This window comes from Spea bombifrons, chromosome 4 (genome assembly GCF_027358695.1).
Source record: "Spea bombifrons isolate aSpeBom1 chromosome 4, aSpeBom1.2.pri, whole genome shotgun sequence".
NCBI classification, from domain to species: Eukaryota; Metazoa; Chordata; class Amphibia; order Anura; family Pelobatidae; genus Spea; species Spea bombifrons.
The window spans coordinates 111,220,579-111,247,357 of NC_071090.1; the positions used below are offsets into that span (position 1 = coordinate 111,220,579).

The window sequence follows — 26,779 nt, forward strand, 5'->3', positions numbered from 1 at the left end:
GTTAGCCAGGTGTATCCGTTGGCTTCTTTCCTTGGCGGGCTCTTTTCGGGCTCATTCAGGGTGATATTTTGCAGGCGGCAGCTTCCACCTCTTGTACCATCTATTTTAGCCCGTTGTCATTGGCGTTAAAACTCCTGTCTTGCCTTAAAATTCTTAATTATTCTAGCCTTGGTGCCTAAATAATTGTAATTTTAATAAAGACAGGAGGCGAGTATCCCCCCCCCCTTCCCTTTTTGGCGCTGGGCTTGGGGTGAGTATGGTTTTGGTATTATGTTCATCTATTTGTTGCCTGTTTGCTTTATGGCTATGGGATTGTTTTGGTTAATGTTTTTCCCTTGACATCTGTCTAGGGATACGGTCCTGTTATGTTTTCTCTCTTCTTTTCCAGCTTAATCACCAATCGTCTGGCTGCTGGTTTCCTGTTGGAGTGTTCTCTGGTTGCCACTCTTCGATGGTTGATGTTCCGGTCTAGTTCCCATTGGCCGGGCTGTTTCTCTGCGTTCCAGGAGCATGTTGGAAGTGTTCGGGTCCGGTTATCAGCTACCGAAAGAGGAAGATTAGGGGTGTCTTAGGGTTTATATGCTGCTATACCTTGTTTTTTTTTTAAATTGGTTGTTACCAGTGTTGTGTTAACTCTTTCTTTGCTGCTGTCGGTGAGAGTAAAGGAAGATTTCCAAAATACTCGCCTCCTGTCTTTATTAAAATGACAATTATTTAGGCACCAAGGCTAGAATCATTTAGAATTATTGATACCTCTCTAACCCGTGAGTTAACAAAGTGAGTGCCCGTCAGTCCGAGACCGAACGGAAAAAGAAACAAATGTATGTGTATCTGTGTAGGGTAGTGTCACACAGTCATACATGATATTATCTGTTCTTAAGGAATACTGAGTCTAGATATAGATTACCATTGGAATATTTATGTTTATTTTTGTTTTGTTTTAGTATTTTTAACAAATAATATATTCCTTACGTATGTTTTTTGTTTAGGCGATGTTGAAAGTCAATAAGACAAAAGTGACAGAATTCATAATTTTGGGATTTCGGGATCTCCAGATTTCCAGCACTTTGCTATTTGCTCCATTCCTTTTGATCTATATCTTGACAACGATTGGTAATCTTCTGATTATTGTGTTGGTGCTGAAGGTCCAGAGCCTGAAATCTCCCATGTATTTCTTCCTCACTCAGTTATCCTTGTCTGATATTCTGCTCACCACAGATGTTACTCCTTATTTGCTCCATCTTATAATTAACGGAGGAAGCAGAATATCGGTTTCTGGCTGCATCACACAACTTTTCTTCTACGGTGTTTCAGGGGGTGTTGAGTGTCTTCTTCTCACTGTGATGTCCTATGACCGGTATTTAGCCATCTGCCGGCCGCTCCATTACACCTCTGTTATGGATCTAAGGCTTCAGAGTAAACTGGTCCTATGTTCTTGGCTTATTACCGCTATGACAATATTATTTAATGTTTTTCTTATAAGCTACTTACAGTTCTGTGGACCTCATATTATTGACCATTATTTTTGTGATTTAGCACCCATTCTGGAGCTGTCTTGTTCAGACCATACCATTCTTAATGTTGCAAACTTCATCTCTGCAATTGTGTTTGTTCTTATTCCATTTTTATTTATAGTATTCACATACATCTCTATTTTTATCACCATCATTGGGATATCCTCCAGCACGGGAAGGCAGAAAACCTTTTCCACTTGTGGCTCTCACTTGACTGTAGTGAGTACCTACTATGGGACTCTAATAATAATTTACATGGTTTCCACCAAAGGACAATCTTTTAATGTCAAAAAGTTTATATCTCTTCTATATACCATGGGGACCCCATTTTGCAACCCTATTATATACAGTCTCAGGAACCAGGAGATCAAGACAGCCTTGCTGAGATGCTTTCTGTCTCTGTGGCCAAGTGATACTGGTTCCTCTGAGATGAGGGTACGAAAGACGGGAGGATAATTGCACAGTGTTCAGGTATATTCCTTTAAATACAATCTAGGCACCATGGGCTTTTTTGCAATAATGTAGTTTAGTATAGTCACATGTCTTATAACTTAGGCATCAGGTGTCAGGATGTGTAAACCTCTGTGCTAGATACATAAGGAGACTCACAAACACATAAGAACAAAATGGCAAAGGACCTCTGTTTAAAGTGCCCGGCCTGCATCACAAGATGGAGGGCCAGTCTGCGTCACAGAACAGAAGCCACCTAGGGATAACACCATGACATAAAGACACTCACGCTGGAAGATTCTGGAAAAGTCCCCACGATGGCTATTAGTTTACACACACATATATACATACATATAAGTTTACACACACATATACATACATATACGTTTACACACACATATACATACATATAGGTTTACACACACATATACATACACATAAGTTTACACACACAACTATTTTCAAAATGCTGTTTGTTGTGCTGTCATTCCGTATCCTCATTGATCGGGAAAAACTATCTGTGATATCAGGAAGTGAATAATCTGCAGCCTACCTCCTGGGTTTGTATGATATATACTGTATACGGAGTGGAGTGGCCCACTATTTTACTGACTTTCACACTTTATTGCACTCACATGTACTCTTCAAAATGTGTGGTTCTTCTTTACATATAATAGTAATATATCCCACCAAAAAAAAAATGTAAAAATAAATATATACATATTGCAGAGGTAGAATAAATAAAAAATATAGAACAATAAATATTAATAATGATGGTAAGGGCTATTCAAAAATTAATTAATATTTATTATACAGAAAATGATGTTTTACAGCAGCAGGCTGCACCCTGCACGAGAGGGTGGTGGATATGTGAAACAGCCTCCCAGCAGCAGATACTTTAGGTCCACAGGACTCCTGGCATTTATATTTTTATTTATTGTAATGAATTTATTGTAATGGTAAATTAACTTTACTGAGAGGTGGCAGATATGTGGAACAGCCTCCCAGCACAAGAAGCTTAAGGTCCACAGGACCCTTAAGCTTTGTACTTTTGCACTTAATATATGGAAGATTTACTTTGCTGAGGGGGTGGTTGATATATGGAACAGCCTCTCAGCAGAAGAAGCTTAATGTCCACACATTTCCTGAAATTTTTACTTTTATTTAATGTTTAATGTTTAACGTTGTAGTTAATGTAAGGAAGATTTACTTTACTGTGAAGGTGTTGGATACGTGGAACTTGAATTCCATAGGACCCCAGAGAAGTGTATTTTTCTTTTGAACCTCTCACTAAAAGTTGGTGTTTTGGTTTATTGTAATAAAAAAATAGAATTTTCGAGTGATCTAAAATGAGATTTCTTTTGCTGTAGGTAACCTCTTGCACCCCGTCCTTGAATGTTTCCTTTGCAATTTGTATTTGCAAGCAACGCCTGTTAGATTTATTGGACTCTGAATGCTGAACATTGCACTTACTTTGAACCTTAACCAGATTTTCTGAAAACGCTGCCAAAAATGCTAATTATAGCTTGTTTAAGCCTGTATGACCTCAGATAAAGCAACATCTTGTAACTACTGGCAACCATCCTAGAAAATGTGTAAATGTGAGAGATGACTGTGGGAGGCAAACTAATGAACAAAACTTAACAGAATGAATTTGCATCATTGGTCCCTCCTCTTTATTGGATATTTGTGTGAAATGTTCACAATTTTCATATAAAAAACAAGCCTGCACAAATTTGAATGCACAATATATATATATATATATATATATATATATATTTATACACACAGTATCTCACAGAAGTGAGTACACTCCTCACATTTTCGTGAATATTAAATTATAGCTATTCACGTGACAACACTGTACAAATGACGCTCTGCTACAATATAAAGTAAAACCATTACATAAGTTACGGTGGGTAAAGGTGATGGAAAACCCTTCCACTAAAATTTAAGGGTATGTAGAAGCATTATTAAACACTCATCTACAGACACCAGACAAGCCAGAAGGCTTGTTGTTCCCTCAGAAATCTCATGGTGCTGCCACAACCACAAGGGATTCTGGGTAGGCACATGAAAATAAGGTCAACAATAATCACCTTTTGCCTCTATATCCACTTTATACATGGATCCCTTGAAAGTAATCGCCCGCTGTACAGGACAGCCTTTAGACAAAACTCGGGAAGAGGTGCAATAGCCCAATCACCACTTATGTATTTTATTTTTGTATTTAATATTTATTAATACAAACAGTTTAAGATAAAACAGGTTGATGTCTGTTTTAACAGGAATACATAGCTCAGTAAGTACATTATTCAGCTAGACGATAAGCAGTACTGCGACGCAGCGCGGGGCAATACACGTTACAGCACGACTTCAGTTCACGGAAAGCTCAGTAATATACAGTAGAAGCGGTGTACAATTACAATTCCAGACATGGCACATATGGCTAGCACATTAGTGGAATGCAGCCTGGGGAAATGGGGGAATGGGATGGTCAGGGTGGGTGAGGGGGAGACTAAAGGGGACCGAGGAGAGTGGGGCTAGTCTTCAGCCTCTAGACTGTCCTTGAGAGAGTAGTCTCAGCAGGCTGTGGATAAGCCTGCGGCAGTCACGGACTGTGACCTGCTCCCTCCTCAACACCAGGCAGTTCCTGGCAAACCATAGAACATCCTTTACACAGCACATGAGGCGCCAAGCTTTCTCAATGGCGCTCTCCGTGTGTGTTCCTGGAAAAAGTCCGTAAAGTACCGAATGGTAGGACAGGTACTTTCTCTCGATAGAGTCCTTGAGATCCAGCTCCAGGGCTCTGAACAAAGCCTGTACAAACGGGCACTGCCAGAACAAGTGAAGGGAAGTCTCCTCCTCCACAATGCACTGTGGGCAGTGTCTATATCTGCACAGCCCCCTGGCATGCATAAATGTCCTTAGGGGGAGGCCTCCCTGAATGGCCATCCATGCAATGTCTTTATGCCTGTTTGTTAGCCTGCTCGATGCCACGTTAGCCCAAACAGTCTTGGCTGTGGCGCAGGGAGCCCTGGGATGTTCTCGATAGTGTCTTTGGCTCTGATGAGCTTGTGGATCACACGGAGTGACCACAGGTCTGGTTTAACTCCCTCCAGTTGGTGCTCCCTTACAAATTTGCCCACGTCCGAGTAGAACCAGGGCATAGTCCAATTGTAAGGGACGGAGCTGTCCCACTTTTCCCACTTGAGCTGCCTCCACAGGGGAAAAAGGAAGAAGCGAGATATAGAGTTTCCAGCAGAGCCTTTCACTACGTCTTTGAGAGTCCTGCGCACGCAGTTGCACACAAAGAAGGTCCTCAGCATGGTAGGGATGTCAGGCATGCCTTTGCCTCCCTTGCCGGGTTCCTTGTACATCACTGCGCGCTTTACTCTGTCCATTTTGGAGCCCCAGATGAAGTGGAAAACTGCTCGGTTGATGGCTCGGTGAATGGTGACCAGCAAAGGCCAGGCCTGAGCCACGTACTGCAGCACGGGAAGAATCTCTTGCGCAGAACCACCACTTTCCCCTTGGATGGTAAGGTCTCTGAGGCTCCACAGCCCACATTTCTGCTTTACTTTATTGAGTCTCTGCTGAATCAGACTCCCAGGATCTTTAGGAAATCGGAAAGCGCCTGAAGTCCTCTCACCGTCCACCGTCCATGTAGAGCGAGCACTTTATCTCCCTCTTATCTCTGCCCCGCGCGTTGATCCCTCTGATCTCTGGATTCCGTCTGACACACCACTCATGGAGAGGTGTTTCATCGTTAATGAGACTTGTCAGCATGAGGTTGTGATATTGGCTTAATACTTGAGCCAATTAGGGCTTGGGGTAATCAAGAAATACCATTACATAAGTTATGTTGGGTAAAGGTGATGGAAAACCCTTCCACTAAAATTTAGGGGTAGTAGAAGCATTATTATTAAACACTCATCTACAGACACCAGACAAGCCAGAAGGTTTGTTGTTCCCTCAGAAATATCATGGTGCTGCCACAATAACAGGGGATTCTAGGTAGGCGCTTGCTAATAAGGTGGAGTCATGGAGAGTAAAGAAAACGTCACCAGCGACAGCTGGCGTGCCTGCCCCGGACTTAAATGAAAACATCTGGGTTTTTTTTTTAAACTTTATTTAACATCCTCCTTGTTAAATAAAGTTTTAAAAAAACAAGAAACCAAAAAAAACAACAGACCAAAAAGGTCCCGGGCAGGAGCGAGCAGTCGCTCGTGAAGTTTTCAGCAACTGCTCGGTGCCCCTTATTCTCCGTGACTCCTCCATTTCATGCTGAACGCCAGAATATGATGTCATATTTCGTCTCTCAGCTGTGAAGTGCGTACCACGGCAGAGCGGGAAGATGGACGCCTTGCGCTCCCACTGCAGAACTCCGGCAACCAGGGCTGGTCTTAGGGGTGTGCGCACAGGGCGCCACGGCAGCAGGGGGTGCCTGCCCGGGACCAGAAGGCTTGTTGTTCCCTCAGAAATCTCATGGTGCTGCCACAACCACAAGGGATTCTGGTGTCCAATATCCCCTAGCACAAGAAGTACTGTATGCACTGCAACAAGTAAGCAGCAGGTGAGGATCCATTGCCACCAGGGACCATTTGGCCCATTGTTAATTCGCCCCTCAGTATAGTATTTACTAAGGGAAAGGTGGCTGGATGCTTTGCAGAAGAGTTGAGTTTCAGCTTCTTGACTTCACTATTCACCAACTCATATTCAGCTTCTACCACAGGAAATGATGCATTATACAGGGTCAACTCAGACCACTCACGTTGGACAAACTTGCCAATGTTGCCTCTTTATAATGAATAATAAAATCAGAGAGTTAAAAAAAACTTCTCCTGTAAATTCCCCCCCACACACACCAATTCTCCCTTATAAACCCCAGAACGGGAAAGAAAAGGCAGTAAAAATAGCCAAGGTCCACAAAGCTTTATTAAGGTTATTAATTCATATTCCAGTTTATTCCTCGGTGGAATATTTGTCCCTGGAGTTCCTACACAAATATGATGTCATTCTTCCCTGAACGTTTTACAAAAGGTATAAAAACTGCTACAGCATGTAAAGAAACTGGACTGCATCAACATTGTGTCTGCCGGACCCAATCCCAATAAAGCCGTATCAGATTTAAGGTAAGGGATCAGCAGTGGTCTTTTTTAACTAATGGAGAAAATAGGAAACCCAAATGGATTTTTATTATGTCGAGAGACTGAATGCTAAGTAAAGCGAATGACAGCCGATAAGGACAAGTTAAGATATAACCAGAAATTATTTATATTTTAGTTATTAATAGATTATATATATATATTTCAATAAAATAATATCAATTCAGATAGAGGATTTACATGATTATGTCACTTGATGTTAATCTGGGATTTTATTCTCTTACCGGTAGTAAAGACATTTCTGGTCGCAGTGCAGATGTGGTCAGCAACAGACTTCACAGAAACTGGAAACTGGTCTCTGGTTACTTTGCCTGTCACTGTGATGTCATTAAAAACTCCAATGAAGTACGTACTTATTTCATTAAAAAAAAAAAAGTAGGTTATTTTAAAATATTCAATTTCACTTGTTATGCCACTCTGTCTCTATAAATGCCTTTTAACCCCCTATATGCCACTCTACCTCCAGAAATACCTCATACACCCCTTATATGCCACTCTGTGAAAAAATTGAAAAAATGAAAAAAATGTTTACATGAATTAATAAAGAAATAAAAGTAACTTACAAGAATATCGTGAAGAATAATGTGATCACTGATTTGTTCCATTGAATAAAATGGAACTTTTTCATCTAAAAACCTTTGCAGTAGCAAATGTTTTGATTCCAAAATCAAAGGGCATGTATATGTGTCTGTGTATAAGGACAGTGTATATGTGTGTGTGAGTAAAGGCAGTGTATATGTGTGTATAAGGGCAGTGTAGAAGTATATGTGTGTGTATAAGGGCAGTGTCCATGTATCTGTGTGTGTAAGAGCAGCGTCCGTGTATGTGTGTGTGTAAGGGCATTGTCTGTGTATTTGTGTGTGTAAGGGCAGTGTAGAAGTATATGTGTGTGTATAAGGGCAGTGTCCATGTATCTGTGTGTGTAAGAGCAGCGTCCGTGTATGTGTGTGTGTAAGGGCATTGTCTGTGTATATGTGTGTGTAAGGGCAGTGTAGAAGTATTTGTGTGTGTATAAGGGCAGTGTACATCTATGTGTGTGTAAGGGCAGTGCCCATGTATGTGTGTGTAAGGGCATTGTCTGTGTATATGTGTGTGTAAGGGCATTGTCTGTCTATATGTGTGTTTAAGGGCAGCATACGTATATATGTGTTCATGTAAGGTCAGTGTCTGTGTATAGGTGTGTGTAAGGGCAGTGTATGTGTATAGGTGTGTGTAAGGGCAGTGTATGTGTATATGTGTGTTTATGGGCAGCTGTGTGTAAGGGCAGTGTCCTGGGAGGAAGGCTAGCATTAGCCTTTTTCAATAAAAAAAATCTCTGCTGCTGTGGACTACTCTTCCAGTGATGCTCAGCCAGCATTATGGTGGGCACCTGGCTGGCTGAGAATAATAGAAATTTTAGTTCACAGCATCTAGCATCTGCAGCTTTACTGTTGCTGCACTTCCAATGACTCTCAGCCAGCATCATGGAAGTAGTATGTCTGGCAGAGCCTCGTGGGAATTCAGTTCAACATGTTGGTTATTTTTCATATGCATGACTGTGCTGACAAAAATGAAGCGCAACATTGTAAAGTGCAATTGCTTGTATTGGTAAATTCCGTGAGATTTTTTGTAAAAAAAGTCTCCCTCTTTCACATTTTGAAATGTTGGGAGGTATATATATGTGTGTGTGTGTGTGTTTATGTGGCTGAAAAGATGTATGTGTACCTGTGTAGGGTAGTGTCATACAGTCATACATGATATTATCTGTTCCTAAAGAATGCTGAGTCTAGATATGGATTACCATTGGAATTGTGATGTTTATTTTTTGTTTTGTTTTAGTATTTTTAACAAATAATATATTTCCTTATGTATGTTTTTGTTTAGGCGATGTTGAAAGTCAATAAGACAAAAGTGACAGAATTCATAATTTTGGGATTTCGGGATCTCCAGATTTCCAGCACTTTGCTATTTGCTCCATTCCTGTTGATCTATATCTTGACAACGATTGGTAATCTTCTGATTATTGTGTTGGTGCTGAAGGTTCAAAGCCTGAAATCTCCCTTGTATTTCTTCCTCACTCAGTTATCCTTGTCTGATATTCTGCTCACCACAGATGTTACTCCTTATTTGCTCCATCTTATAATTAACGGGGGAAGCAGAATATCTGTTTCTGGTTGCATCACACAGTTTTTCTTCTATGGTGTTTCAGCTGGTCTTGAGTGTCTTCTTCTCATTGTGATGTCCTATGACCGCTATTTAGCCATCTGCAGGCCGCTCCATTACACCTCTGTTATGGATGTAAGGCTTCAGAGTAAACTGGTCCTATGTTCTTGGCTTATTACCTCTATGGCAATGGTACTTAGTGTTTTTCTTCTAAGTGACTTACAGTTCTGTGGACCTCATATTATTGACCATTACTTCTGTGATATAGCACCCATTCTGGAGCTGTCTTGTTCAGATCATACCATTCTTAATGTTGCAAACTTCATCACTGCAACTCTGTTTGTTCTTATTCCATTTTTATTTATAGTACTCACATACATCTCTATTTTTATCACCATCTTTCGGATTTCCTCCAGCACGGGGAGGCAGAAAACCTTTTCCACTTGCGGCTCTCATTTGACTGTAGTGAGTACCTACTATGGGACTCTAATAATAATTTACATGGTTTCCACCAAAGGACAATCTTTGAATGTCAAAAAGGTTATATCTCTCCTATATACCCTGGGGACCCCATTTTGCAACCCTATTATATACAGCCTCAGGAACCAGGAGATCAAGACAGCCTTGGTGAGATGCTTCCTGTCTCTGTGGCCAAGTGATACTGGTTCCTCTGAGATGAGGGTACGAAAGACAGGAGGATAATTGCACAGTGTTCAGTTATATTTCAGTAAATACAATATAGGCACCATTTGCACTAATGTAGAAAAACAGTGTGCAGCTTAACAACTTTGCCTCAAGATTGAAGCACAGAGGCAAGTCTATTGCTTCAAAGTTCATTCAGTCCATCTATTCTTCTGATGTTTGCTGAAATGCCTGGTATATGCACTCACCTTAAATGATAACATCTGACCCAGCCAAAGTAATAGAAGTTAGAAAACCCCGGTTAGCTGGACTGAATGGTTCTATCTATACCTGGAAACTTTATTAATCAGGTGCCCCAGAGAAGTTGTAAATAAGAACCCCTTTAATAGTCCATTGTAAAAAGCCTATGTAGTGACCTGGCCAGCGTGTCTCTGAGAGTGGTCCTCATGAAACTTTGATGTGTCCTTATTTAAAGAGTAGCATCCACGCCTGGGTCCAGGATTTCCCCCGTGCTCTAGCCCTCCTTTTTTGTCAACTTTCTTCAAAATCTGTGTAGTGCATTTTAATAATATGACTCCTGGGCCCTGTCACCATAGGGTTAATTAGTTTAGTATACTCATATGTCTTATAACTTAGGCGTCAGGTGTCAGTATGTGTAAACCACTGTGCTAGATACATAAGGAAACTCACAAGCACATAAGAACAAAATGGCGAAGGACCTCTGTTTAAAGTGCCCGGCCTGCATCATAAAATGGAGGGCCAGCCTGCATCACAGAAGCCACCTAGAGATAACACCATGACGTAAAGACACTCACCCTGGAAGATTCTGGAGGAGTGATAACTACTTGGCTCGGTGATGTATTACTGTATTCATACTATAGCATTGATTGACTGATTGATTTGATTGCTTAACTCGTTTTACACACATATACATACATATCATTTTACACACACATATACATACATATCAGTTTACACACACACATACATACATATCAGTTTACACACACACATATACATACATATACGTTTACACACACATATACATACATATACGTTTACACACATATACATACATATCAGTTTACACACACACATATACATACATATCAGTTTACACACACATATACATACATATCAGTTTACACACACACATATACATACATATCAGTTTACACACACAACTATTTTCTATCTGCTGTAGTAAGAGTTATATATTAAAGTTTTGCTGTTTGTTGTGCTGTCATTCCGTATCCTCACTGATCGGGGAATTCTTTTGCTGTAGGTAACCTCTTGGACCCTGTCCTTGAATGTTTCCTTTGCAATTTGCATTTGCTAATACTTAATAAGCAACGCCTGTTAGATTTATTGGACTCTGAATGCTGAACATTGCACTTACTTTCAACCTTAACCAGATTTTCTGAAAACGCTGCCAACAATGCTAATTATAGCTTGTTTAAGCCTGTATGACCTCAGATAAAGCAACATCTTGTAACTACTGGCAACCATCCTAGAAAATGTGTAAATGTGAGAGATGACTGTGGGAGGCAAACTAATGAACAAAACTTATCAAAATTAATTTGCATTATTGGTCCCTTCTCTTTATTGGATATTTGTGTGAAATGTTTGCAATTTTTGTTAAAAAAACAAGTCTGGACAAATTTAAATGCACAAATATAATATATATATATATATATATATATATATATATATATATATATATATATACATACATACATACATACAGTGTCTCACAGAAGTAAGTACACTGCTCACATTTTTTTGAATATTTTATTATGGCTTTTCATGTGACAACACTGTACAAATGACTCTCTGCTACAATGAAAAGGAATATCATTACATAAGTTATGGTGAGTAAAGGTGATGGGGAAAACCCTTCCACTTAAATTTAGGGGGTAGTAGAAGCATTATTAAACACTCATCTACAGACAGCAGACAAGCCAGAAGACTTGGTGTTCTCTGAGAAATCTCATGGTTCTGCCACAACCACAAGGGATTCTGGGTAGGCACATGCAAATAAGGTCAACAATAATCACCTTTTGCCTCTTTATACATGGATCCATTGAAAGTAAATGCCCGCTGTACAGGACAGCCTTTAGAAAAAACTCAGGAAGCGATGCAATAGCCAGATCACCACTTCTGAAGCCCCGAGCAGTGGCGGAACTACCGGGGTCGCAGGGGTCGCAACTGCGACCGGGCCCTGGAGTTCTGCCAGTCAGGGGGGCCCAAGGGGTGCCGAGCGGTTGCTGAAGACGACCGCTCGGCAACTCTTGGGCCCCCCTGACTGACAGAAATCCAGGACTCCTCTGCTCCCTGCCGCTGCTGCTGCCGCCGCCTGCCTCAACGCTGCCCAGAGTGCAGTGTTGGGAGCGTGAGGCATTTGTCTCGGGTGCCGGCGCTTCTCGCTGGGCGCCGGCATATGACGTCATACGCCGGCGCTCAGCAGTGAAGCGCCGGCACCCGAGACAACCGCATCACGCTTCCAACACAGGAGTTGAAGGTAAGTGACCTGGGGGTGGGTAGATCGTGAGAAGGGGGGTAGGGAGGGGGGAGGGGGGAGAGGGTAGATTGTGAGAAGGGGGGTAGGGAGGTGAGAAGGGGGGTTAGGGAGGTGAGAAGGGGGTTAGGGAGGGAGAGGGGAGATCCTGAGAAGGGGGGTTAGGGAGGGAGAGGGGAGATCCTGAGAAGGGGGTTTAGGGAGGGAGAGGGGAGATCCTGAGAAAGGGGGTTAGGGAGGGAGAGGGGAGATCCTGAGAAGGGGGGTTAGGGAATGAGAGAGAAGATCCTGAGAAGGGGGGTTAGGGAATGAGAGAGGAGATCCTGAGAAGGGGGGTTAGGGAGGGAGAGGGGAGATCCTGAGAAGGGGGGTTAGGGAGGAAGAGGGGAGATTGTGAGAAGGTGGGTTAGGGAGGGAGAGGGGAGATCGTGAGAAAGGGATAGATGGGTTGGGGGTGGGGGGGGCCTTAACAGATTCTCGCACCGGGGCCCTGAAGTTTCTAGTTACGCCCCTGGCCCCGAGGTTCGTGTTTCGCTGTGAAGAAAAACAGAAAAAAGTGCCAGTGCCATAAGGCCACAGTGACCACCAGGTCCCCTTCTTCGTTTTCTTCTGGGGTCACAATCCCGAAGGATATGTCTGATTACGTATACCACCCAGATGTTCAAGACCTCGAATGTTTAACTCTCTAGTAGTTCTGCATATATACTGGGTCCCACAGCTGCATTCAAGAAGATATATGACGTTTTTGGACTTGCAGTGAATAAAGTGCTTAATTATATATTCTTTTTTAGTGTTTGTGCATATGAACTTACTGATTTTTTTATTCTGTCGATAACACGATGTGCACAGCTTACACTTCCCACATCTAAAAAAGCCTGGAGTTTTCTTGAATAAGATGTTATCATTCTCTTTAACTTCTTTTATCTCAGGTAGGACACTTGGAGCCAACATTGATTTTAGGTTTTCTAATTTCTTGTAAATGACATTGGGTTTTTCTGGAAGATAGTCTTTTTTTTTGCTGTGGGGGACGGCTCAGATCCTGCCAGAAAGCCAGTTCCCCCTTGAACTTCTGTGGGGGAATGCCTGGATTCTGCTAGGAAAGCAAGGGCCCAACGGGTACCCCATGAACTTCTGTGGGGAACCACCCAGATCCTGCCAGAATACCAGGGCCCAGCAGTCACCCTTGAACTGCTGTGGGGGACCTCCTGGATCCTGCCAGAAGAACATAGCCCAGCAGTCCCCATTGATCTGCACAAACTTGAGATACAAAAGTCCTGATATTTTATTTTGTTAAATAACAATAAAATCTGGCCGCTTCATCCTTAACTGAACTTATCAGCATGAGGCTTGGGGTAACCAAGAAATACCATTATATAAGTTATGGTGAGTAAAGGTGATGGAAAACCCTTCCACTAAAATTTAGGGGTAAGTAGAAGCATTATTAAACACTCCTCTACAGACACCAGACGGCTCATTTTTCCCTCAGAAATCTCATGGTGCTGCCACAACCACAAGGGATTCTGGGTAGGTTCATGCACATAAGGCTAACAATGATCACCTTTTGCCTCTATATCCACTTTTATTACGATGGTACAGGTGAGGAAACCAGGATGCAGGGGAGTACGTTCACTATGCAAGCGAAAGTCAGTATCGGGTATCAGGCGGAGAAGGTTCAGGCAATCCAGGTCAGGAGTAGAGAGGTCAACAAGGTTACAAGACAAGCAGAGGTCGGCACCGGGTATCAGGCATAGAAGGGTCAGGCAATCCGGGTCAGGAGCAGAGAGGTCAACAAGGTCACAAGGCAAGCAGAGGTCGGCACCGGGTATCAGGCATAGAAGGGTCAGGCAATCCGGGTCAGGAGCAGAGAGGTCAACAAGGTCACAAGGCAAGCAGAGGTCGGCACCGGGTATCAGGCATAGAAGGGTCAGGCAATCCGGGTCAGGAGCAGAGAGGTCAACGAGGTCACAAGGCAAGCAGAGGTCGGCACCGGGTATCAGGTATAGAAGGTCTAGGCAACAGGTACACATACAGCTAAGTTGTAAGAACAACTGAGCACTGAACAGGTATCAGTGCTCAGTTTTTAAACCAACCGCCTTTCTAAGCTCCGCCCCCATCAGGGGTGCCGTCCAATGGACGTTTCGTCTCCTCCATTGGAGACTAGTTTCAGAAGGGGGGCGTGGTGTATGATGCCGTGGGTGTCTATCATTGTGCGGCGGTTCTTTCATGTGAACCGCCGCGTATGAAGAGACACCGTTGCGGCATCGGTCCTGGAGGGGTAAGTACCGGGTACCCGCTACTGGTGGGTACTCGGGTGAAGTACTTCTCACCGGAGCGGAACGCCACGAGCACCCGGGCGACGTGTCCCGGACGGGACCGTAACGTCGCGGGTACTCGGGCGACCCGCTCCGTATGAGATCCCGTCGTAACGGGTACTCGGGCGACGCGCTCCGAACGGGAGCGCGACGCTGCGAGCACCCTTTACTCGCACGCCGGCCGGGATCGTGACAGGCTCCCCCCCTAAGGAGAGGCCTCCGGCCTCTCAAGGGTCCTGGACGATCGGGATGACCAGAGTGAAAGGTACGTATCAGTTCTTCCGCGTGTAGATCGCGGGCATCTTCCCAGGAGTTGTTACTGATGTCATAACCCTTCCATTGGATAAGGTATTGCAGGCGTCCTCGGTATCTTCTGGAGTCCAAAATACCGGCTATCTCGTATTCCTCTGTGTCATCTATTGTCACAGGAGTAGGTGGGTCCGGACGTCGTCCCGGGAAAGGATTGTCATAACAGGGCTTCAGTAAGGAGACATGAAAGACTGGATGGATTTTCATCGTTGGAGGTAATTGTAGCTCGACAGTCACTGATGAGGGTGTGCGTGTCACGACATAAAGACCTATGTATCTGGGTCCCAACTTCTTCGTGGGACAGCACAGTTTCAGATGGACGGTTGAAAGCCACACCTTGTCGCCGGGTTTGTAGATAGGAGCAGGGGAGCGAAGTCGGTCTGCTTGTGCCTTGTATCGTTCTTGTGCTTTCAAGAGGGTATTACGTAACATCTTATGCGTCTCCAGTACTTTTGTTATCCGTTCTGTCATAGAAGGGACAACACTAGGAATTGGGGAACCAGGAAGCATGGAGGGATGTAATCCATATACGGAAAAGAAGGGGGACATACGCGTTGAGGAGTGAATATGGTTATTGTACGCGAATTCGGCTATGGGTAGTAAATCGTACCAGTCGTCCTGAAGATGGGTGGTGTAGCAACGGAGGTATTGTTCTAGTGTTTGATTGGTACGCTCCGTTTGGCCGTTGCTTTGTGGATGGAATGACGTGGACATAGAACGGTGGATATGGAGTATGTCACAGAAGGCTTTCCACACTCGTGACGTGAATTGTGTCCCCCTATCTGACACAATAGTCTCTGGTACTCCATGTAAACGAAATATGTGGCGAAGAAAAAGAGAGGCTGTTTCTTCTGCCGACGGTAAACGCTTGGTTGGGACGAAATGGGCCATCTTAGTGAACCTGTCCACTACCACCATAAGAGTGGTGTGATGTTGCGAAACTGGGAGGTCAGTAATAAAGTCCAGTGACAGGTCTACCCAAGGCTTGGTAGGAGCCTGGAGTGGGCATAGAAAACCAGCCGGCTTGTTCCTGGTGCTTTTAGCTCTGGCACAAACAGTACAAGAACGAATGAACTGAAGGACATCATTGCGAAGAGTGGGCCACCAAAATGTTCTTTGTATCAGATCTATGGTTTGGGTCACTCCTCCATGTCCGGCTGCTGGCGTGTCATGACAGTGTTGTAAAACCTGGAGACGTGACTTGGGAGGCACGTAGAGCAGATCTCCATGGAAGTAGAACCCATCTTTTTTGTGTAATCGGAGGTTTTCCGGAGGAGCTGGGTCGGATGCTTGGGGGCGGAACAGGTCCCAAAAGGATCGGGTGCCAGCTACAAAATGCCTCGGTAGGAGCACGGTCTCCTGGTCCTGTTGCTGTGATGAGGACATGTCACACATGCGAGAGAGTGAGTCTGCTTTAGTGTTCTTCGAACCAGGTCGGTAGGTTATGTGGAGTCGAAATCTAGTGAAGAAGAGGGACCATCGTGCGAGCCTTGGTTGCAACCGTTTGGCGGTTCTATAGTACTCCATATTTTTGTGGTCGGTGAAGACGGTAATGGGGTGGAGTGTTCCTTCTAGTAGATGTCTCCACTCCTCCAATGCCAGTTTCATGGCTAACATTTCTTTTTCTCCGACTCCGTAATTTCTTTCTGCGGGAGTCATGGTTCGCGAGAAGAAGGCAACCGGATGGAGTTGGTTGTCTGTATCGGCTCTTTGCGAGAGCACAGCGCCGACCGCTGTGTCGGAGGCATCAACCTCCAATGTATACGGTTTTTGGTGCACTGGATGGATCAGAATGGGGGCTGTTGTGAACCGTTCTTTCAAAAAAAGAAAGGCCCTCTGAGCTTCTTCAGACCAGTGGAATCTCTTTTTGACTGAAGTGAGGGAGGTGATGGGCTGTATGACTTTGGAGAAATTACGGATGAATTTCCTATAAAAGTTCGCAAACCCTACAAATCTCTGTACTCCTTTTCTGTCCGTTGGGGGTGGCCATTGAAGAATGGCTTCAACCTTTTTTGGATCCATCTCCACTCGTGTAGGGGTCAATATGAAGCCCAAGAACTCCACCCTCTGTGTTTCAAATACGCACTTCTCGGGTTTGGCGTACAAATCGTTTTCACGGAGCCGTTCCAGTACTTTGGCAACATGTTCCCTGTGTTCCGCTAGTGATGGCGAGTAGATCAGTATATCGTCTAGATAGACAACAACAAATCGATCCAACATGTCTCGGAAAACATCATTCATGAAATGTTGGAACGTGGCTGGGGCGTTACACAGCCCGTAAGGCATAACTAAGTACTCAAAATGTCCGTACCGGGATCTGAATGCAGTACTCCATTCATGTCCTTCTTTTATCCTCACCAGGTTGTATGCTCCTCTCAGGTCTATTTTGGTGAAGAAGGAGGCAGTGCTAACACGTTCCATGAGTTCTGGAATCAATGGTAGGGGATATCTGTTCTTTATCGTCACATTATTCAATTCTCTGTAGTCCACGCAAGGACGTAACCCCCCGTCCTTTTTGGGAATGAAGAAAATCCCTGCTCCCGCAGGAGAGGTGGAAGGTCGAATGAATCCTTTGGCTAGGTTTTCGTCGATATAGGCTTTGAGAGTGACGAGTTCAGGTTCAGACATGGGATATATGCGGCCGAACGGGATAGGGGCACCTGGAAATAAATCGATCGGGCAGTCATACTCCCTGTGTGGTGGTAATCGGTTGGCTGCTTTTTTCTCGAATACGTCCGCAAAACGTCTGTAGTGACTCGGAATCGTAGGAATCGGAAGGGAGCTGTAATCATGTGCTACATTAATCGACAAAGGCAGCTTATGTGAATGAGTGTCTTTATTGGCAGGGAAAGACACAGAACTATATTTCCAATTAATATGAGGGTTTTGCGTCCGCAACCATGGAAGTCCCAGGATAACTGGGAACACTGGAGAGGGTATCACATCGAACGATATGTTCTCAGTGTGGTCAGGGTTGATGTGTAAACGTAAGGGTACAGTCTCTATGGTGATAGGACCGGACTGCAGAGGACGTCCGTCCACTAACTGCAACAGTAGAGGTGTTGTCTTCTTCTGGACTGGTATGCCGTGCTGCCGGATGATGCCTGTATCCAGAATGTTACTGCTGGCTCCAGAGTCGATCATCGCTGCGAGAACGACGTACTTCCCTTTCCACTGCAAGGTAATGGAGAGGGACACATGATGGGACGTGTGTGAAGACATACCATGAACGGCAGGAATCAATAAGGAGGGTAGCTTACCCCTGGATGGTCGTCTCTTGTTCTGGCACTCATTAACGTAGTGGCCCTTGGTACCACAATAAAGGCAGAGATCCTGAGACCAACGTCGTTCCTTTTCCGCACCCGATAACGGACCTTTGATGAGGCCTAGTTGCATGGGTTCCTCTGTTGTTTCCTTGGACGTGGTTCTATGTTGGGGTCTGGGAGTGGACCATGCGTGTGGAGGAGACGACACACGTTCAGCTTTTCTCTCTCTTAACCTCCTGTCAATTTGGATGCACAACGTAGAGAAGTCGTCCAATGAGGACGGGATAGCAGAACGAGCAAGTTCATCCCGTATGGCATCAGATAAGCCCAACCGGAACTGGTCATGTAATGCCGATTCGTTCCATGTTGTCTCTAGAGAGATTCGTCGGAATTCCGCAATGTAGTTTTCTACCGGTCTTTTGCCTTTGACGAAGGGCCCTTAAAGCACTTGTAGCTGAAGTGGTTTGGAACTGATCGTCATAAAGGGCATCCATGGCCTGCCGGAAGGAGGTCCATGTATCAAGCACCGGGCTGTTGTTACGGAGTAGGTGATGAGCCCAGAGTTGAGGCTCCTCGGATAACAGGGCAATAACCGTGTGTATCTTGACGTAATCATTGGTATACGTCTTTGGTTTGAGACCGAACAATATTTGGCATGATGTTATGAAAGTCTTATATTTTGTGCGATCTCCAGTGTATCTATCCGGCAAGGGTACTTGTGGTTCATACGTGGGTACTCCTTGGGATACTGGTGGTTCTTGTGCCTCCAATGGTGCGGGAGGTGGTGCACCATGTGTACTGAGAGCACCTTGCATTTGTTCTATCTGTAGTTGTTGTTGGTTTTGTCCTGATTGAATGTCATGTAGGGACTGAGTTATCTTTGCCATCTGCTGGGCAAGAGCAGTTACTGCCTCTGTTAACCCTGCGGTTTCCATAAGGGCTCAGTTGTTGTATTACGATGGTACAGGTGAGGAAACCAGGATGCAGGGGAGTACGTTCACTATGCAAGCGAAAGTCAGTATCGGGTATCAGGCGGAGAAGGTTCAGGCAATCCGGGTCAGGAGTAGAGAGGTCAACAAGGTCACAAGACAAGCAGAGGTCGGCACCGGGTATCAGGCATAGAAGGGTCAGGCAATCCGGGTCAGGAGCAGAGAGGTCAACAAGGTCACAAGGCAAGCAGAGGTCGGCACCGGGTATCAGGCATAGAAGGGTCAGGCAATCCGGGTCAGGAGCAGAGAGGTCAACAAGGTCACAAGGCAAGCAGAGGTCGGCACCGGGTATCAGGCATAGAAGGGTCAGGCAATCCGGGTCAGGAGCAGAGAGGTCAACAAGGTCACAAGGCAAGCAGAGGTCGGCACCGGGTATCAGGCATAGAAGGGTCAGGCAATCCGGGTCAGGAGCAGAGAGGTCAACGAGGTCACAAGGCAAGCAGAGGTCGGCACCGGGTATCAGGTATAGAAGGTCTAGGCAACAGGTACACATACAGCTAAGTTGTAAGAACAACTGAGCACTGAACAGGTATCAGTGCTCAGTTTTTAAACCAACCGCCTTTCTAAGCTCCGCCCCCATCAGGGGTGCCGTCCAATGGACGTTTCGTCTCCTCCATTGGAGACTAGTTTCAGAAGGGGGGCGTGGTGTATGATGCCGTGGGTGTCTATCATTGTGCGGCGGTTCTTTCATGTGAACCGCCGCGTATGAAGAGACACCGTTGCGGCATCGGTCCTGGAGGGGTAAGTACCGGGTACCCGCTACTCGTGGGTACTCGGGTGAAGTACTTCTCACCGGAGCGGAACGCCACGAGCACCCGGGCGACGTGTCCCGGACGGGACCGTAACGTCGCGGGTACTCGGGCGACCCGCTCCGTATGAGATCCCGTCGTAACGGGTACTCGGGCGACGCGCTCCGAACGGGAGCGCGACGCTGCGAGCACCCTTTACTCGCACGCCGGCCGGGATCGTGACAACTTTATACATGGATCCCTTGCAGGGCTGGCCTTAGGGGTGTGTGACCTGTGCTGCTGCACAGGGCGCCACAGCAGCAGGGGCGCCTGTCCCGGACTTAAATTAAAACATCGGGTTTTTTTTACTTTATTTAACATCCTCCATGTTAAATAAAGTTTTAAAAAAACAAACAAAAAAAACCCAATGTCTTAATTTAAGTCTCGGGCAGGTGCGCCGAGCGGTTGCTCGTGAAGTTTCATCAACCGCTCGGCGCCCCTCACTCTCCGTGACTCCGTCGCGGTGCCGGTGTTTCCTGCTGGACGCCGGAATATGATGCCTCTATATCCACTTTATACATGGATCCCTTGAGAGTAAATACCCGCTGTACAGAACATCGCTTCTCGGCCTTTTGGCTAAGATCAAGTGTCTTGCCTGAGGCTCGTGACGATTTTTTGTTGTTGGACCTCAGCCTTTCTACTTATGTAGACATGCTGCTATTGGGGTTCTAACTGATGCCTTTCTGAACGAAACGAGATTCGGTCACGGTTGCGTTCGCTCCTCGGCCTCCGGGCCTGCAGACCCTAGGAAACCCGTTGTGGACTCCCCAATACTGAGTGGATGCATGCTGGAGAAATCCTAACACTCGTGAGGCTCGAGCGCACGGTCTACCTTTGGGTGCTGGGAAAGACTCCCCCTGTTCTTGAGGCGGCCTTCTCCCTTACTTTTGGCCTTTTTTAGTGCCTTTTTCCCCTCTTTTTGGCCTTTTTTAGTGCCTTCCCCTGCCCCTCTTTTTGGCCTTTTTTTAGTTCCTTCCCCTACCTTCTGTCCCCTGTGCTTTTAATCTCTCCCTCTTCTGTTTTTCAGCTTTCCCAGCCAGACACGACGAGGAGTGAAAATGGCAACCCAGACCACTGAAGCCCAACGACCCAGCCAGGCCACCAGAAGCCGAGTCCAGCCTGCTGCGACCCCAGGGAGCCCACCTCCCCTGGAGAACTGGATGAGGCAGACGGTGGTCCTAAAACTGAAGGAAGTGGAGGGCCGCACCCCTGACCTGGATGTGGACACCTTCAGCAAGAAGGTAGTGCACGAGGGAGCAGGCTTCAGCCCAGCGGAGACCCTGAGCGTCCAATCGTTTTTGAACGGAATGTTCTACGTAACATTCATTTCAGCGGCGGTCTGCAAAAGGTTCTGGGAAGCCTTCAGGGCGGCGAAACCGGATCAGGTTCTCTCCCGTTTCTACGGAAACAGCCCCATGACCCGTGGCGGTCTCGATGCGGAACCCTCACACCCTAGGAAAAGACGTGGCAACTTTTCTGGGAAGATACTGCCACATCGTGAAAGAACCGACCAAGATCCTCAATCAGTACGGCTTCTGGACAGGAAAATGGTCCCTCGTGATCTGTCTGAGGGCAGACTCCACCTCACCGGACGGCCTCCAACACCTTCCGCAGAGCTTCGCCCTGGGAAATTCTACAGGCATGCTTTTCTACCCTGGACAGCCCACAACCTGCAGACGATGCAGCCAACTGGGTCACAAGGCGGAGGAATGCCAACAGAAATCCTGCAGGCACTGCAGGGTGGTGGGGCACGAGACCAAAGACTGTCCACAAAAGAAGACCTGTAACCTGTGCGGCGATCCTGACCACGTCTACAAGGATTGCCCAAGATCAAGGTCATATGCAGCGGTAGCAGCAGCCAAGGCCCCGGCCAAGGTCCCCTCATCGGCCCCGACCAAGGCCCCTGCCAAGGTCCCCTCATCGGCCCCGACCAAGGCTCCAGCCAAGGCGCCCGCACCGCAGACACCCACTCCGGCAACCCCGAAAGCGGCACCCAGGAAAGGTAAGAAAGCAGCTCCCCTCCCTGCCAAGACTGTCATGGCCCTGCCCGCTGTCAAGGCTCCCCCTCCCCCCAGAGGCAGCGCCATCCCTCCCCTGCTCTGCCTCCGACCCTCCCTGTTTCTCCCCCTTCTCCCTCCCCCCCCTCCTCCCCCTCTCTGCAGCAGCTCTAACCCCGTCCCTAGCTGCTGCAGACCCCGACCCTTTTCCCCCTCTTGTTTCCGCTGCAGACAACCCCCCTGGAGATGCCGCCAAAGGGAGCCGGAGCCAGAAAGCGTAAGCACAGCGGCAAGAAGGAGGAGGAGGACGAGGACAGCGAAACTGAGACGAGCCCCGCCAGGATCTCTGTCCAGAAGAGGGCGCCACCACCAGCCCCCACCACCAGCCCCCACCATTCCCACTGCTCCCGAGTCCGCTAATGACAACGACGACACGCTGGAAAAGATGGTCCAGGACCTGACCCCGTCGGACGAGCCGGCCTCCGAGACCCAGGCTCTGATCCTCAACCAGCTGGACATCGACAACCAGGTCTCCCTCCTGGATCAGCTGCTAGACGAGGCCGTCTGGACCCCCGTGAACCCCATCGCCCACGGCGGGGAAGATCCTCCCCCACCAGGGGGAGGAGGCGGTAACTAGTGCCTCTGTTTGAGCTAACCTCCTTTTTACTCCCAACTAATGGCGTCAATTTCTATTTTCATTATATATATGTTGCAGGAATGTGCTTTACCCTTCTCTCGTTCTTATCGCCATCTATGCAGGGAATGGTCTCACGGCCCGTCCTTTTGGTCCGGCGGTAACTGCTGCAAGTCGGCAGGGGTTGCTATCCTGATCCGAGGAGCCAACTTCACGGTGGACGTTGTCCAGGAGCTGGTCTGCGGCAGACTCCTAGTGGTGGAAGGATCCTGGGTGGGGGAGCCTGTCAGGCTCATCACCGTGTAAGCCTCCCGGAAAAGAAGCAACGCCTGGAGCTACTCCAGAACCTGCGGACCCAGCTGACTACCACCAGGGCCATAGTGATAGGCGGGGACTTCAACTGCCCGATCAAGGAAGGAGGGCGCACTTCCACCAACGCAACAAACCTGGACGTGATATCGAAATCGAAACTGCTCAGAGAGATTGTCACAGAGGCATCCTTAAGGGACGCTATGGGCTCCATCGGGACCGGCTCCGTTCACTATTCCGTGAACCAACAGAGGGCAGCATTCTGTCCGAAGATATATTAGCCATATGTGGCCGTGTGCTCATTTGCATTTATTCAAATAAAAAACATTCCCATGATCCTTTCGTCAGTTTAATACAAAAAAAAACCAAAATAAATAGAAAAAAAGAGTTTGCAAGTTCGACAGAATTAATGTACGCGAGTGCGGACATTTAACTGTTGCAGTGGGGAGACCAGCGGATCATGGGGATATATTTTATTTAAATAATAAATGAAAATGAACATACTGCCACATAAGGCTAATATATCATCGGACAGAATGCTGCCCTCTATTGGTTTTACATTGAGTAGCAGAATATTTTGCCCGGGAATATATTAGCTATATATGGAACTGTGATCTCCTGCTGGTGACCAATGGAGTTGCTGATACACACTTTTAAAGTACTGGCGCCAGAGCTGCGTTAACCCCGTATTAACCCCTTAACCGGAAAAAAACAAAGAAAAAATGAATATTCGTCCGAAGAGAAGACAGGAATGGGCGAATATTCGTGGAATACGGGAACGTCTGCAAGGTAGCTGGTGACAAAGGAGAAAGAGGTAAGAGGTAAGATTCACCTCTTGTCCCCAATATAACCCTAATAGCAGCAACAATGTTGCAGCTACCGACCAATGGCCAGGACCCTGACTTATGCCCTGGGCATAAGCCAGCAGTCATGACCCCCTTCCCTATTGGTCCAGGGGGCCCCTTTACATAAGTTATGGTGGGTAAAGGTGATGGAAAACCCTTCCACTAAAATTAAGGGGTATGTAGAAGTATTATTAAACACTGATCTACAGACACCAGACAAGCCAGAAGGTTTGTTGTTCCCTCAGAAATCTCATGGTGCTGCCACAACCACAAGGGATTCTGGTGTCCAACATCCCCTAGCTCAAGAAGTACTGTATGCATGCAACACCGCAACAAGTAATCAGCAGGTGAGGATCCATTGTCACAAGGGACCATTTGGCCCATTGTTAATTCGCCCCTCAGTATAGTATTTACTAAGGGAAAGTTGGCAGGATGTTTTGCAGAAGAGTTGAGTTTCAGCTTCTTGACTTCACTATTCACCAACTCATATTCAGCTTCTACTACAGGAAATGATGCATTATACAGGGTCAACTCAGACCACTCACGTTGGACAAACTTGTCAATGTTGCCCCTTTATAATGAAAAATCAAAGTTAAAGTTAAAAAAAACAAAAAACTTCCATAAATCCCCCCCCCACCACCAACTCTACCTTATAAACCCCAAAGAACAGGAAAGAAAAGGCAGTAAAAATAGCCAAGGTCCACAAAGCTTTATTAAGGTTATTAATTCATATTCCAGTTTATTCCTCGGTGGAATATTTGTCCCTGGAGTTCCTACACAAATATGATGTCATTATTTCCTGAACGTTTTACAAAAGGTATAAAAAACGCTACAGCATGCAAAGAAACCGGATTGCATCAACATTGTGTCTGCCGGACCCAATCCCAATAAAGCCGGATCAGATTTAAGGTAAGGGATCAGCAGTGGTCTTTTTTAACTAATGGAGAAAATAGGAAACCCAAATGGATTTTTATTATGTTTTATAAACTGAATGCCAAGTAAAACAAATGACAGCAGATAAGGACAATTTAACCCATCTAGACTGATTCTCCTGCTGTAAAGATCTTGTCTTAGATTCAGGAGCTATATGTCTGTCCCATGTATGTTTAATACCCTGACTGTATTAATCTCTATTACTTCTGCTGGGAGGCCGTTCTCCTTAATGTATAACTTTCTCTACATCTAAGCCACTTTTTTTACACTTTTTAATTTAAACAAAGAAAACTAAGATATAACCATAATATTTATATTTTAGCTATTAATAGTGTTATATATATATATATAGTTAAATATTTTTAATAATATTCATTTGGATATTCATGACTACGTCACACAATGTTCATCTGGGATTTTATTCTCTTACCGGTAGTAAAGGCATTTCTGGTCGCAGTGCAGATGTGGTCAGCAACAGACTTCACAGAAAATGGAAACTGGTCTCTGGTTACAAGCACTTTGCCTATCACGGCAACTAAAAACTCCAATGAAGTAAGTACTTATTTCATCTAAAAAAAGTGGGTTATTTTAAAATACTCAATTTCACTTGTTACCGTATTTGCTCGATTATAAGACGAGGTTTTTTTTTCAGATCAGATGAGGTCTGACTATGAGACTCTTTAACACATATACAGTATACAGAGAGGATTGCAATTTATTTAGAGAATTGTTTCTAATCGCATCTGTGTGAATAGACAGGATAACATTCTAGTGAGATATAGTTATAAATTATTGATACCTCTCTAACCCGTGAGTTAACAAAGTGAGTGGCTGTCAGCCTGAGACCGAGCGGAAAGAGAAAGGGTGTCGTTATATGAGCGTGTTTGTGTGAATGTATGTGCTGTATATCTGTGTACATGCATGTACTGGATATTGTAGAGTTTATAGAAATGGATTCTGGGTTAACCACACGCAGCAGCATGAAATGATATTAATAAAGCCCTGCATTATGTATTATCTATCAGTATAGAGTATATATGTGTGTGTGTGTGTGCGTTTATGTGGCTGGAAAGATATGTGTGTATCTGTGTAGGGTAGAGTCACACAGTCATACATGATATTATCTGTTCCTAAAGAGTCTAGATATGGATTACCATTGGAATTGTGATGTTTATTTTTGTTTTGTTTTAGTATTTGTAACAAATAATATATTTCCTTATGTATGTTTTTTTTTAGGCTATGTTGAAAATCAATAAGACAACAGTGACAGAATTCATAATTTTGGGATTTCAGGATCTCCAGATTTCCAGCACCTTGCTATTTGCTCCATTCCTTTTGATCTATATCTTGACAACGATCGGTAATCTTCTGATTATTGTGTTGGTGCTGAAGGTTCAAAGCCTGAAATCTCCCATGTATTTCTTCCTCACTCAGTTATCCTTGTCTGATATTCTGGTCACCACAGACGTTACTCCTTATTTGCTCCATCTTATAATTAACGGAGGAAGCAGAATATCGGTTTCTGGCTGCATCACACAGTTTTTCTTCTACGGTGTTTCAGGGGGTGTTGAGTGTCTTCTTCTCACTGTGATGTCCTATGACCGGTATTTAGCCATCTGCCAGCCGCTCCATTATGCCTCTGTTATGGATCTAAGGCTTCAGAGTAAACTGGTCCTATGTTCTTGGCTTATTACCTCTATAACAATATTATTTAATGTTTTTCTTCTAAGTGACTTACAGTTCTGTGGACCTCATATTATTGACCATTATTTTTGTGATATAACACCCATTATAGAGCTGTCTTGTTCAGATCATACCTTTCTTAATGTTGTAAACTTCATCTCTGCAATTGTGTTTGCTCTTATTCCATTTTTATTTATAGTATTCACATACATCTCTATTTTTATCACCATCTTTGGGATTTCCTCCAGCACGGGAAGGCAGAAAACCTTTTCCACTTGCG

At 45.3% G+C, this 26,779-nt stretch overlaps 1 protein-coding gene across 1 annotated transcript; it reads left to right on the forward strand.

The window, feature by feature from the left end:
- The first annotated feature begins 992 nt into the window (after nt 1-992).
- On the forward strand, nt 993-1,970 carry LOC128491734 (olfactory receptor 1-like). The gene has a single exon (XM_053464049.1). The coding sequence runs from the start codon at nt 993-995 to the stop codon at nt 1,968-1,970; it is 978 nt and encodes a 325-aa protein (XP_053320024.1).
- Nucleotides 1,971-26,779: the final 24,809 nt, after the last annotated feature.